Genomic DNA, 15,011 nt, shown 5'->3' with positions numbered 1-15,011 from the left:
GGTTCGTATGATTACAATGAAATCAGATATTTTACTCAATATTAGATTTTTTTCTTTGCTTTAAAGAAATTGGAGGAAATTAAATTAATATATGCAGTCTACTTTTCATGTACTTCAAAAGCAAACTTTTAGCCCAATTAACTCCCACCATGTGTGTGTGTGTGTGTGTGTACATGCACACATGAGTAGCAGTACAAGACTCAGGGATAGTAACATAGTAGTAGTAATAGTAATAGAAGTAGCTAGGATGGATTAAAATATTTAAGCTGTAGTTGAAAAACTTTACTTAAAGAGATTGGTATTTATCAAATCACAAAATGGCACCGCAGTAAATATAAGTCTATACATGTATGTATGTATGTGTGTGTGTGTGCGTGCGTATATATCTATGTGTGTGTGTGTGTGTGTGTGTGTGTGTGTGTGTGTGTGTGTACACACACACACATGTATAGGCTTTTAAAGCTATAAATATACTGTGTAAATATTGGATTAAACAAGTTTCACTTTTCCTTTGACTTTTTCCATGCAAGGGTTTTTCAACCCAATATTTGCATGCTATTATATACTTGCAGTTTCATATACTTGAGTATTACCTTTAAAAATGCTTGATTTCATGACTCTCAAAGATTCTAAATTTTTTATACATAACATATATGCATATATATATATAAATTTATATAGTTCAGCATTTAGAGGAGCCATAGTTACAAATATATACAAAACATTCAATGCTGTGATAGATAAAGTGGTTTCTTTGTGTTTCCAAAGACATCCAACAACAACAACAACATGTAAAATGTCTGGCAAGGCAATCCAGAGTGAGCTTTACAGCTGCAGTGGAACTGGAACTGAAAGAGGTCTGGTTTATGAGGGTAAAGTTGTCATGCTTTAAGAAACTGAAAACAAGATATAAGAGACACAGGCAGTGTGGCATCCATTTTAAAACATACATCAGATATTACAAATAGCTAGCTCAGTAAACACACCAATAGCCACAATACCTTTTTAAGGCTGCCTTGTCAAAAAGAAAACTGTAAGAAAAAGAAGTTTTAAAGTGCTCAAAATTATCTTGATGTTAGTGAAATAAAAAGGAACAACAGAGAAGAAGAAAAAGTTGAAGAAGTCAAGGAGGAGGAGAAGGAAATCAATGAGAAAGAAAATGGAAATATAATTTGAGATAGCAAAAAACACTAACTACAACAAAACTGAGATAAAAGTAATGTAAGGCTGATACACTAATATATATTGATGAAATAAGGCATGTGAAACTGTGTGTTAGATATTCAGGAAGGAATTGTGGTTTCTTTGACTTGAAACAAACTTATCTAAATATTTTCATCGTCTAACATAATTATCTTGTCTTTTAGCCCTTTAGGCATTTAAACTTGCCATATCCAGCCCAATTGTTCAACCTGTTTTTCTGTTCAAACCAGAGCCAGCCTCTTGCACCTACCCTACAATGTCCTTCTAAAAATAAACAATCATATCATCGAAATGTTGAAGCCGTGACATACTGCACAATTAATTAAAAATGAGGTGAATAAAGAAGCATTACATTTGATAGAGTAATGTGAATGTTAAAGAGTTAATGGCTTCATATTTTGGCTCAAGGCTAGCAATTTGAAGGGGAGGGGCATTGCCGATTATATTGCTCCAGTACTTGAATGGTAGTTTAGTTTATCAATCTCTGAAAGAATGAAAGGTAAAATTGACTTTGGCAGGATTTGAGCTCATTCCTCTTTTGATAAATGAAGTAAATGCATTTATATGCATGTGTACCCTCCAAGTTGTAGACTAGAGTTTTGCACTTGTGTAGCTGTAATTTTCCGTGGGGAAACACGTTTCTTTCAAGAAGAAAGTTATAACTTTCAGGTTCTACATTTGTTTATTTATTGATTCATTTATTTTCATATTTGTGGATAAGCAAAAATGGCTGGTTTCAATGCTAAAAGGTTTAAAAAGGACAAGTTAATACAAAGAAAATCTTAAATTTAAATGATCAAAATATTTAAGGTCTTTGTTTTATGAATTTTCCCAAGGGACACAATGTTCTGTTTCCTCATAAAGTCACAATCAAATCAAACATTAGATAGAGGGATAAAGGTCCTTCCCGAGTCATATAGACTCATAAGACCGGTTAGGGCCAGTTTTCCAGCCACATATATTCCCTACCTGGACACGATGCTGGTCTGTCACCGGATGAATCATTTTTGCCAGTTTAGTGGACTAAAGAAACATGAAGTGAAATGTTTTGCTCATGAACATAATGTGTCACCCGGTCCAGGAATCGAAACCACAATCTTACAATCATGAGTCCAACACCCCTAACCACTAAGCCACGCATCTCCACAATCAAACGTTATCAGAGCATATAAAGAGGAACACATAAGGAGCAATTAAGACAAATGTAATGCAGGATGCTGCACTATGAAATAAACCATGAATTATAAAGCATCACAACATGCAGAGTATCAAACGGAAACAAAAATTCAGATTGTTTTATTTTCAACCAGTGGCTCTCATCTCTGGGTCATGACTTCATTTTACAGTTAAGTGAACATTGATTTTAAGGTTTAGTAATACTCTCATAAAAGTCAACAGGGCCAACAATGAGCCCATCATTTTTGTGTTAGACAGAAAAAAAGGGCTGGCTGCTTTAAGAATCATCATGATCATCATCACTTAACATCCGTTAAATGGGTTGGACGGTTTCACCAGGGCTGGCAAGCTGGGGAGCTGCACCAGGCTCCAGTCTGATTTGGCAAGGTTTCTATAGCTGGATGCCCTCCCTAACACCATCTGTGCTGGGTGCTTTTAACTCTTACTTGTTTCGGTCATTAGACTTTGGCCATGCTGATGCACTGCCTTGAAGAATTTGTCTAGTTGAATGAATTGATCCTACTATTTATATTATGTTTTCTTTAAAGCCTGGCTCTTATTCTATTGACATCTTCTGCTGAACCACTAAGTTACAGGGACATAAACACACCAACACTGGTTGTCAAACAGTCATAGGAGACACAAAGAGACACACACACACACACACATATACAATGGGCTTCTTTCAGTTTCCATCTTCAAATCCACTCACAAGGATTTGATCAGCCCAAGGCTATAGTAGAAGACACTTGCCTAAGGTGCCATAAGTGGGACTGAACCCAGAACTTAGTGGTTGGGAAGCAAGCCTCTTACCACACAGCCATACCTGGGATTCAAAATTTTCTAAACAACTCTAAATTAATCAAACCTATTTTCTTTCTTTGTATCTCATGAAAATGACCATTGTCTCTCTCTCTCTCTCTCTCTCTTGTAAAAGGACCAGTAGCCTTCTTCTGCAAAGGATCAATGGTTACATAAAAATCCTTAGTCTAATATCTGGTCATCATTTTATTTTCTATTGATTTTCAGAAAAGAATAATGTTAATGGTTGCCAACAGTTACCAGAAGTAAGCAATTCAGAATCATCAAAGTGAAACAGAAAAGAGATCGTTAAGTAAAAATTGCTGCAGTCATCAAACGGAGAATCATTAGAGAGAAGCGAATGCAAGCCACTGATTTAGATCTTTTAATAAAACAAAATGCTATCAGTTGCTAAATGCAAAAATATTAAACAAAAAATTTTGAAGAAAAACTTGCAATAAAACAAAGGAAAATAGAGAAATAAATACCTGGGCTTTGGAGCACTGGTGCCAATTAATTTCACATATGACTTAGGAAACCATCCCTCCTGTAACAAAAAAAAAACATTTCATATTCATTACAGAGACCAAACACCAGAGATATTTGAAAGAGAGAGGGAGAATGTAAAGGAATGACATTTCTTATTTTAAATGAGAAATATAAGTAAAAAAAAAAAATAGAACATTAAAAAAATTAAAAAGGAAACTAAAAATGCTCACTCTGTTCAGAGGAACTTACTTCTGCATCTATTACAGTATCATTTAAAACTGAAAGAATCCTACAGCAAGATAAATATTATTATGTATGTGAGTATAAAAATTTCCATCAAGATGCAAGATGGGATAGTAAGACAGTTATCCCTGTCCCTCTAACATACGCCAACCATTCAACTGGCACACAGCCACTTCACTCAGTTATATGCCCTCTCTCAGCTGAGTGGTCCTTGTCTTTCAAGCTACTTGGCAACCCCACAGAAGCTGGTGCCACATAAAAAGCACCCACGCTGGAACCACATGAAAAGCACCCATGTTGACACCACATGGAAGACACCTTGTGCTGGCACCATGTAAAAAGCAACCATGCTGGTGCCACGTGAAAAAGCACCCAGTACCCTCTGTAAAGTGGCTGGCATTAGGAAGGGCATCCAACTGTCAAAACCATGTAAAAACAGACAATTAGAGCCTGGGAGGCTCTCCAGCTTGCCATCTCATCAAACTGTCCAAACCACACCAGCATGGAAAACAGACATTAAATGATGATGATGACAACAATGATGATGATGATGATGATGCAAGCACTGTTGTATGGCTATGAAGCTCACTTTATTAGTGTAGCATGGAAATATGGACAAGGGCCATTTATTACAGCCTGAGGTTGACCAATGCTTTGTCAGTGAGTCTCATCAGCAGAAACTGCACAGAAGCTCATCATATTATATATGCATAGATTATAGCTATAAATGTGTGGTGGAGGGGCAGAGACATTGTACTTTCCCATTTGGGTTTTGACATTGTTTACATATGCTGCAAAAATGTGCAGCCATTGAGCTGTTTGGTATTCAGAGGGCCAAGAGAAGAAGTACCTGACATGGAAACATGTGAGGGTTAGCAACAGGAAAGGCATCAAACCTGCAAGGACGTGACTGCAAAGCAACCTTCCTAATTACATGGCAATATCTGAGTCTATCTGCTGCATGCTAAGGTAGTCTCTTTTAAAGTTTCTTTTAATAAAAGCAAGTCCGAGAAATTTACCCAGCCCTAGCTAAAGAAAATAATAAATAAACCCAAAGAAATGAGAACAGAAACGACAAACTCAAAACCAAACCTTATCATTGAGTTCTCCAGACCACCACATATCTTGTTGTTCTTTCACAATTATGGTGTCACCTTTGTTGAAAGTGAGGTGGTTCTCTTTCTTAGCCTTCCATGGGTACAAGGCAACAGCTTGTAGTCCTTCTGGAGCTGCCAAACCCTGTTGAAGACCAAAGTCAATGAAACTCAAAGTGAAGAGATAAATGATTTCGCAGACAAATATGTCTGTGTATCATGTTTTGCTCTTTAACAAATGTATTTTGGCAACTTAAACACAGAGACATGTTAAAATTCCTCTGAATCAAAGATAATGACATTGGAATTACAAGATCAAGTTACACAGTTTATATGTATATCATCATCATCATCATCATCATCATTTTAATGTCTACCTTTCCATGCTTGTACAGGTCAGACAGAATTTTTTGAAACAGATTTCTTAATCCTAGATACCCTTAATGTCACCAACCCTTGCCTGTTTTTTTGAATAAGAGGTATGCTTTTCCTTTCACTGGTCTTCAAAAGAAGCACAATGTGATTTGACATATTGTCAACAGGGTAAGTAAACATCACATCAACGTCTCACTCAGTGAGGGCAAGAAAATCCATGCAATGTTAATATTTGTGTGCAGACACACATAACACACACACACACACACACACATAAATTTATAATAACACTAATGATGTAAAAAGATCAGTCAAGTGACTGCGGTAAGACAAGTTTGTTAGTGTTTAGTATAAACATGACTTGTATAAAGAACACAGATGACTTGATAATTGATCAATAAATTTGTTAATCACTGCATCAAATATAGTTTGTACCATATCGAGGTTACACAGAAATTTCCGATAAGATGACACAAACTATACAACTCCGTTTCAAAAGCAACCAAGGCTGCATACAAAGCAATAATCAAATCACAGTAAAACTGAGATGGAAGAGATTGTTGAGTACTACCAGTGTTTCAAAAATCACATCAAGTGTATAACATTACAAATGTCATAGTAACTATCCAGTGCATTTTTCCTTCAGGTACATGTTGCCTTCCAAGTTGAATAAAATTTTTTAATACACATACACATATATATTATAAATATATATGTATGTATACATTTTCCAAAGTTCAAAGCTGTGTCTGTCGCTTAGAATAAAGAACTCAAGGATAAGCCTGAGAGTGAATGCATATTTAATCCCGAATTGTTAGTAGTTCAACAAAATCTGTTTTATTGAATTAATGATTATGAATTAAATGTTTAAATAAACACACACTCACACATACACACCCGCTAAGATGGAATGAGCTTCCATATAGTTTCTGTCTACCAATTCTCTTCACAAGGCATTGGTAAGCCCAAGATCATAGCATTTGACACTTTTTCCAAGGTTGCCATGCAATGGGACAGAACTTCAAACCACAAAGCAAGCTTCTAAACTATACAGCCATGCTTGTACCTCTCCATGACAATGATAATAATGATGATGATGACAAAAATTTCTAACAATTGCCAAAAGACCAAACATAAAATTACAACATAAAAATATAGTTGGTTGATCCACCCAGTATGTCACTGGGTACTTCAAAGACCTTGAAATACTGAAGAATTTCAACACACTGTGTAAAATGCTGTAACTGTGTACTTCTATAAAGCACTTTTTTGTCTGGTTTTCTACAGTTTCTGCAATCGGCCCTGAGGAGGAGGAGGAGGAGGAGGAGGATCAAATATAATAACAGCAGCGTTTGAAATAGCTTACATACCTGGCCAGGAGTAGGTGAGCTGTTAACTGCTCGTGATTGTACTGCAGTGAATGAAGAATCCTCTGATGCCGAAATGGTGGTGGCTGGTTGCTGTCCACTGGAAAGATTAGAAACAAAATATACAGATATTATCATCATATGATCTTTTAACGCCCATTATATATATATATATATATATATATATATATATATCTGCATGTGTGTGTATGTGTGAATTTGTGTGTGTGTGTGTGTGTGTGTGTGTGTGTGTGTGCATATAGGAATAGGTGCTTTGAATAGAAAAAGACAGTCTTCTGGTGGCAATAGCCCTGTTGCTGTTGTATGGCAATTTTACCTATTATTATTATTATTATAATATATATATATATATATATATATATATATATATATATATATATCAAGCGGCAAGCTGGTAGAATCGTTAGCATGACAGATGAAGTGTTTAGCAGTATTTCGGCTGCCGCTATGTTCTGAGTTCAAATTCTGCCGAGGTTGACTTTGCCTTTCATTCTTTCAGGGTCAATGAAATAAGTGTACCAGTTATGCACTTGAGTCAATGTAATTGGCTGCCTCCCTTCCCCAAAAAATTTTCAAGGCCTTGTACCTACAGTAGAAATAATAATAATAATAATAATAATAATAATAATAATAATAATAATAATAATAATAATAATAATAATAATAATAATAATAATAATAATAATAATAATAATAATAATAATAATAATAATAATAATAATAATAATAATAATAATAATAATAATAATAATAATAATAATAATAATAATAATAATAATAATAATAATAATAATAATAATAATAATAATAATAATAATAATAATAATAATAATAATAATAATAATAATAATAATAATAATAATAATAATAATAATAATAATAATAATAATAATAATAATAATAATAATAATAATAATAATAATAATAATAATAATAATAATAATAATAATAATAATAATAATAATAATAATAATAATAATAATAATAATAATAATAATAATAATAATAATAATAATAATAATAATAATAATAATAATAATAATAATAATAATAATAATAATAATAATAATAATAATAATAATAATAATAATAATAATAATAATAATAATAATAATAATAATAATAATAATAATAATAATAATAATAATAATAATAATAATAATAATAATAATAATAATAATAATAATAATAATAATAATAATAATAATAATAATAATAATAATAATAATAATAATAATAATAATAATAATAATAATAATAATAATAATAATAATAATAATAATAATAATAATAATAATAATAATAATAATAATAATAATAATAATAATAATAATAATAATAATAATAATAATAATAATAATAATAATAATAATAATAATAATAATAATAATAATAATAATAATAATAATAATAATAATAATAATAATAATAATAATAATAATAATAATAATAATAATAATAATAATAATAATAATAATAATAATAATAATAATAATAATAATAATAATAATAATAATAATAATAATAATAATAATAATAATAATAATAATAATAATAATAATAATAATAATAATAATAATAATAATAATAATAATAATAATAATAATAATAAGAAGAAGAACACCGGGGAAGTTTAACATGTGAGTACGATAAATCACTGCTCCGAAACTTATCCAAAAACATCGGAAATAAAGACATCGCATGGAGCCCAAATATAGCTGACAAAGGGTTGGACTATACCCGAGTAAGTAATACTCCTATTTTTCCAAATATAATGATGTATTTTAACTTGATACCTCCACTACCCGCACAGCGATCGTAAACACACGTGTTACATCAAAATCAGACCATCTTCGAACCCCAAAACACCATGTACAAAAAAATTACAAACATATTAAATAACACCGGTATTATTTCACCCAAGAATAACAACCGAGAAGTACGTACTGTAAGCTTGTTAAGAAAAAAATACGAAGATATGAACGTGCAAAACAATCTGACAACAGAAATAAACGAACCGGTACCCTACGAAAACGACGACCGTCAAAATAAAGGGCCGGACGTTGTTCCTCATGTCCCGCAAACAAAACCAAAACGGCATAAATGGACACGTGAGGAACACATTTCGATCCTACACGCCTATTTCACAGCAGTACTCTACCCAAAAAACGAAAACGCAACAACACATACATATAAAACATGGAAGAAAAATAATGTAAATATAGACCTCGATAAAACAATGAACCCTAACAAACTAGCTAACATAAGAAGATATATTCTAAAAGCAAAAAAAATATCAGAAATAGAAATAGAGCAATTGAAAGAAAAAATACATCAGGAAAATCTAGATAGTAGTCACACAGCAATGCCAAATAATAATATAAACACTGAGATAGCAAAACACGAGGACAAACGTAACATGCCCGGCAAAAACGAAGTAAACAAAAAACAACAAACCCAGACCGTAGAGATGTATAATAGTGTACAAAAAGCACCAATCCAGAACACCACAGACAAACATATGAATGAAAAGGAAGGCAAAACAAATATAAAGCCTGGAAATAACGAAGGGAAACCTAATAATTACGATACTATGAAAATGAAAATAACCGAAGAACTGAAAACCACAGATCTTAGAATGGACCACAGATTATATCTCCCAAAAATCAAAATAGACAATAAAACAACATCAATAATAAATAGCATAAACCTGGCCGTCACGGAACTAACAACCACAGAAACAACAGGCAATATCACTGAGCTAAATGACATGATATATGCGGCAGCCACTGCAGCCACAAAAGAAGCAGGATACTCACTCAAACCCATCCGAACAGGAGTTCTACCACCCAAACAGACCTTGTGGATAAATAACATCCAGAACAAAATTAAAAAAAAGAGAAAAGATTTATCGATTCTCAACGAAATTAGTAAACAATCAACACTACTAAGTAACAAGAAGAAAACAAAAATACTGTACAAATACAGCATTACAGAAAAAGACTTACCTGAGGCAAAAGAAAAACTAAAGCAAGACATCCTTGCCAAAGCACAGAGGATCCGCCGGTATGAGAAACGCCAACGTTTCTTTGAACAAAACAAACAGTTCAAATCCAACCCCAAAAAACTCTACCAAGAACTGGGTAAAAATAAAATAGACATTACTTCAGCACCAACAGCAGAAGAACTAGAGAAATTCTGGAAACAAATATGGTCGGTGAAGCAACAACCCCAAAAAAGGACCATTAAAACAACGAACTTAGCACCTGAGCAACTCTGGGCCCCTATAACAACTGAAGAGGTCACCCAGACACTGCAAAGACTAAGCAACTGGAAAGCACCTGGACACGACAAGATCCCCAATTTCTGGTTAAAACACCTGCCAGCAATGCATAAAAAGCTGGCAGAAAACTTTAACAACATAATAGCAGATCCAGAAACAATGCCTGAATGGCTCACAAAAGGGAAAACCATCTTAATCCCCAAATCCACGGAAACGGAGAAACCACAAAACTATAGACCTATAACCTGTCTCCCTACGATCTACAAAGCCTTTACTGCAATAATATCGCAGAGAGTGAGTAAACACCTGGAAAATAACAACCTGTTTCCAGAAGAGCAGAAGGGATGCTGCAAGGGCTCATACGGCTGTAAAGATCAATTATTGATCAATAAAGCCATAACTGAAGACAGCCGCAGAAAGAAGAAAGGCCTCAGTATGGCCTGGGTGGACTACCAAAAGGCTTTCGACAGTGTTCCCCACACGTGGATTCTGGAAACACTAGCCATAAACAAGGTGGCACCAATTATCATAAAATACATAGAGCACTCAATGAACAAATGGCAGACAGTGCTACAGCTCCAAACAAAAGAGGGACTTGTGAAAACGAAAGCCATCCCCATTAGAAGAGGAATATTCCAGGGAGACACGCTCTCTCCACTCCTGTTCTGCCTGGCACTCACACCTCTAACAGAATTGCTAAATAGAACTGGATGCGGTTACAAATGCTATGGAAAAACAGTCAGCCACCTTCTATATATGGATGACCTAAAATTATATGCAAGAAACGACAAAGAGCTAGAAACACTACTACAGACAGTACACGGCTTTACCAAGGAAATAGAAATGAAATTCGGATTAGAAAAATGTGCCAAAGCAACCCTGAAAAGAGGAAAATTAGTTAAAAGTAGCAATATAACACTAGATAAAGCCAATGAAATAAGAGAACTAGACGAAAGCCAACCATATAAGTATTTAGGAGTCAATGAACTAGATAGGATACAACATACACAAATGAAAGAAAAAATAAAGAAAGAGTACTATAGACGAGTTAGATCAATACTAAAAACAGAGCTCAATGCTAAAAACAAGATAATGGGTATCAACACTTTAGCTGTCCCAGTTATAAGCTACAGCTACAACATCCTTAACTGGACACTAAACGAACTATGTAAAATAGACAGGAAAACAAGAAAAATAATGACAGGATATAGGATGCACCACCCAAAATCTGACATAGAAAGGCTATATATACAACGCACAGAAGGTGGCAGGGGTCTTATACAGCTAGAAAACTATTATAAAATAACCACCATAGGACTGCAAAAATACCTACTCCAGAAGCAAGGGAAACTAATACAAATAGCCACAAAACACGAGCAAAACAAAAAACTGTTTTCAGTATTTAAGGAAGCTGACAAATACAAACAAGAAATCAATCTACCTAACAAATACGAAGAAGAAGAAGAAGAAACAACAAAAGCTATAAAACAAATGAAATCCAAACTAAAACTAGAACAGCAACGGACCATGATAAAACGATGGCAAGAAAAGCCCCTACATGGTAAATACTGGGCTAAACTAAATGCGAAAGAAATAGACAGAGAAAAATCCCAGCGATGGCTGAGAAGCTCAGGACTCAAAGCAGAGACTGAAGGATTTTTAATTGCTGCACAAGACCAAAGCCTCCCCACCAGAAATTACCAAAAACACATAATGAAAAGAAATATAACAAGTAACTGTAGAATATGTGGAGATCGACAAGAAACAATAAATCATATTATCTCTGGCTGCCCAGTCCTGGCTAAGAAGGAATATATTCACAGACACGACAGAGCTGGGACCTATATACACTGGAAGCTATGCCAACATTATGGAATAGCAACAGAAAAAAGATGGTATAAACACACGCCAGAAAAGGTCACAGAAAACGAGAAAGCAACCATACTCTGGGATATGCCAATACACACAGATAGAGAAATTAAGGCAAATAGACCAGATATAGTTGTCAAAGATCATGAAGGAAAAAAATGCCTTCTAATTGATGTTTCAATACCAGCAGATGACAACGTTTCTCTAAAAGAAATGGAAAAACTTTCAAAATACAAAGACCTGGAAATAGAGATAACTCGAATGTGGAATCTAAAAACAGAAACAATTCCTATCATAGTAGGTGCCTTAGGTATAATAAAAAAATATTCAGACAAATACATAACAAAAACACCAGGACTTACAAATATATATAACATACAGAAAATTGCACTACTGGGTACTGCACACATTCTACGCAAAACACTTTCAATACAGTAAACATAAGAGCACCACAGCAAACCACAGCACATACCCAAGGCGCACAGAGCTGCGCTCGGTAGTGAAGTGAAAGCACGTTATAAAAATAAAACTACTGAATAATAATAATAATAATAATAATAATAATAATAATAATAATAATAATAATAATAATAATAATAATAATAATAATAATAATAATAATAATAATAATAATAATAATAATAATAATAATAATAATAATAATAATAATAATAATAATAATAATAATAATAATAATAATAATAATAATAATAATAATAATAATAATAATAATAATAATAATAATAATAATAATAATAATAATAATAATAATAATAATAATAATAATAATAATAATAATAATAATAATAATAATAATAATAATAATAATAATAATAATAATAATAATAATAATAATAATAATAATAATAATAATAATAATAATAATAATAATAATAATAATAATAATAATAATAATAATAATAATAATAATAATAATAATAATAATAATAATAATAATAATAATAATAATAATAATAATAATAATAATAATAATAATAATAATAATAATAATAATAATAATAATAATAATAATAATAATAATAATAATAATAATAATAATAATAATAATAATAATAATAATAATAATAATAATAATAATAATAATAATAATAATAATAATAATAATAATAATAATAATAATAATAATAATAATAACTATTATTATACAAGGCAACAAGCTGGCAGAACTGCTGGCATGGCAGACAAAATGCTTAGGGGTACTTCATCTGCTGCTACATTCTGAGTTCATGTTCTGCCAAGGTCGACTTTGCCTTTCATCCTTTTGGGGTTGATGTAAGTGACTTAATCCCCTCCGCCGAGCTGCCTTTTGAAATCATTAAATATTTTTGAAGAAATTATTTACAAAACAGGAACGATAATCACTTTGCAAAATTAGCGGTGTCTTCAATATCACCAATGTATTCCATATAGTCTTTGGGAATCCAGCCACTTCGCCCATCAAGTTCTCCACTGACCCAACCAGGAACAGTTTCATCTTCAGCTGATGCTACCTGTTAAAAAAAATATAAGACAAATGAATAAACAAATATTATCAATTAAAACTTTTATGGCACTTAGGGAGACAAAGAAACATCTATGAGAATTATGATTCAACAGAAATACAATACTGAGAAACAACTCTGACCACACACATACATAAAACTACTTGCTTCAAACATTGAACTGTGGTCATGCTGGAGTGCAAATCAACCCCAGTTGTGAACAATGGGCTTCAGCACAGTTTCCAGCTGTGATAAAATCAAAAGAAATTTTTTTTTTGAAATCAGAGTAATGATAACTTACAATGATGACATCTCCAGGCATCAAAGACAATTCATCATGGTTTCTGGCCTCAAACTGATAAAGGGCTCTGTACTGCTTTTTAACTATAAAAACAATAATAAAGGAAGATATGTCACAAAAGAGATAAGACACACATGACAATAGGTTGTCTTTTGAAAGGGAAGAACATTACATCAGTTTGAAATCTAAGTTTGAGTGTGAGGGAAATAAATGAAAAAAAAAAGATTACAAAATAACAAACAAACATGGTAAGTCATTATTTACAAACAATACAGGAAAAAGTTTGGACTAAATGGCACAGTAAATGGTTTTTCGATGAAGTGGTAAATGTCCTTAGAGAGGTTTATCTGGGTTTATAGCTTAGTTATTTAAGTTATATAGTCAGCAGAGGAAGGGCAGTGCCCATAGCCTTCTTGGTGTCTTCATGTCTCATGGGAAGAATGCAGGAAGTTGTTCACAGACTGAAGAGCTGGTTTGATTGCTTACAACAGAGGGGTCTCTACTAATGTCATTCAAGTGATGAGGCATTGGGAGATATTAAAACTATACAATGGTTAAATCAGCCAACCTGAAAAGTTCTGCCAACAGGTTTCTGTCAACCAAATACAAACTTGCAAGTCTGTGTTAGAAGACACTTTTGCTCAAGATGCTGTACAGTGGAACTGAACTCAAAGCCACATAGTTGTGAAGCAAGCTTTTTAAGCACACAACCATGACTGCACCCATGTTTAGCAGGGAGAAATTGATATCGTTGGGTAGTAGTAGTATAAAATACATATATTATTTTATACTAGCAAAAGATGTTATTCACAGCAAAAGCTGTGAATAATGCAAACTGGCAGGACATGAAGTAACTTCATGTTTTACAAACGTTCTTATTTCTGTTTTGATGCATACATTATGCATTCAAATATCTTTGTAACTGTTTCATTATGTTAACAATTCTAATCACGTCTGGATTTCATTCCATAGTTAAGGTTGTTGGTAGTGTAACACTAAAAGACATGTCGTGACAATTAGAATAATGTTATCAAAGAAAATGTTTTAGATAAAGCACTGTTTTTTAAATATTATTGACTTGAATGGTTTATGCCTTATTTTACATGGAAACTACAGCACAAGTGTTTGTGTGTGTGTGAGTGTGTGGGCACACATAAGATTTCTTGCTGAACACTGAAGAGGTAAATTACAAGATTATATGATGTTTCAATAGCATTTACAAAATCATAACAGTTAATTCATCAAAACACATGTATGTTTTATAAAGCATTGAATACCATACCTGTT

General features: G+C 32.4%; 1 protein-coding gene across 15 annotated transcripts in view; it reads right to left on the bottom strand.

The window, feature by feature from the left end:
• The window catches only part of LOC106874748 (intersectin-1), a 254,063-nt gene that overhangs the window by 136,626 nt on the left and 102,426 nt on the right, over window positions 1-15,011 (bottom strand). For 10 of the 15 annotated variants that reach the window (XM_089365718.1, XM_089365722.1, XM_089365721.1 and 7 more), the window contains 5 exons: window positions 13,725-13,807; window positions 13,305-13,432; window positions 6,752-6,848; window positions 5,005-5,151; window positions 3,669-3,727 (listed from right to left, as the gene is read on the bottom strand). In XM_089365718.1, coding sequence (XP_089221844.1) covers window positions 3,669-3,727; window positions 5,005-5,151; window positions 6,752-6,848; window positions 13,305-13,432; window positions 13,725-13,807 — 514 coding nt within the window. Of the gene's footprint in view, window positions 1-1,001; window positions 1,032-3,668; window positions 3,728-5,004; window positions 5,152-6,751; window positions 6,849-13,304; window positions 13,433-13,724; window positions 13,808-15,011 lie in introns of all 15 variants that reach the window. The other 5 variants (XM_089365714.1, XM_089365725.1, XM_089365719.1 and 2 more) reach the window with 3 other exon arrangements.

This window comes from Octopus bimaculoides, chromosome 18 (assembly GCF_046866305.1).
Source record: "Octopus bimaculoides isolate indiv1 chromosome 18, ASM4686630v1, whole genome shotgun sequence".
NCBI classification, from domain to species: Eukaryota; Metazoa; Mollusca; class Cephalopoda; order Octopoda; family Octopodidae; genus Octopus; species Octopus bimaculoides.
Note: the sequence above shows the minus strand (reverse complement) of the source record. Positions and strands in the feature narration are given on the sequence as shown.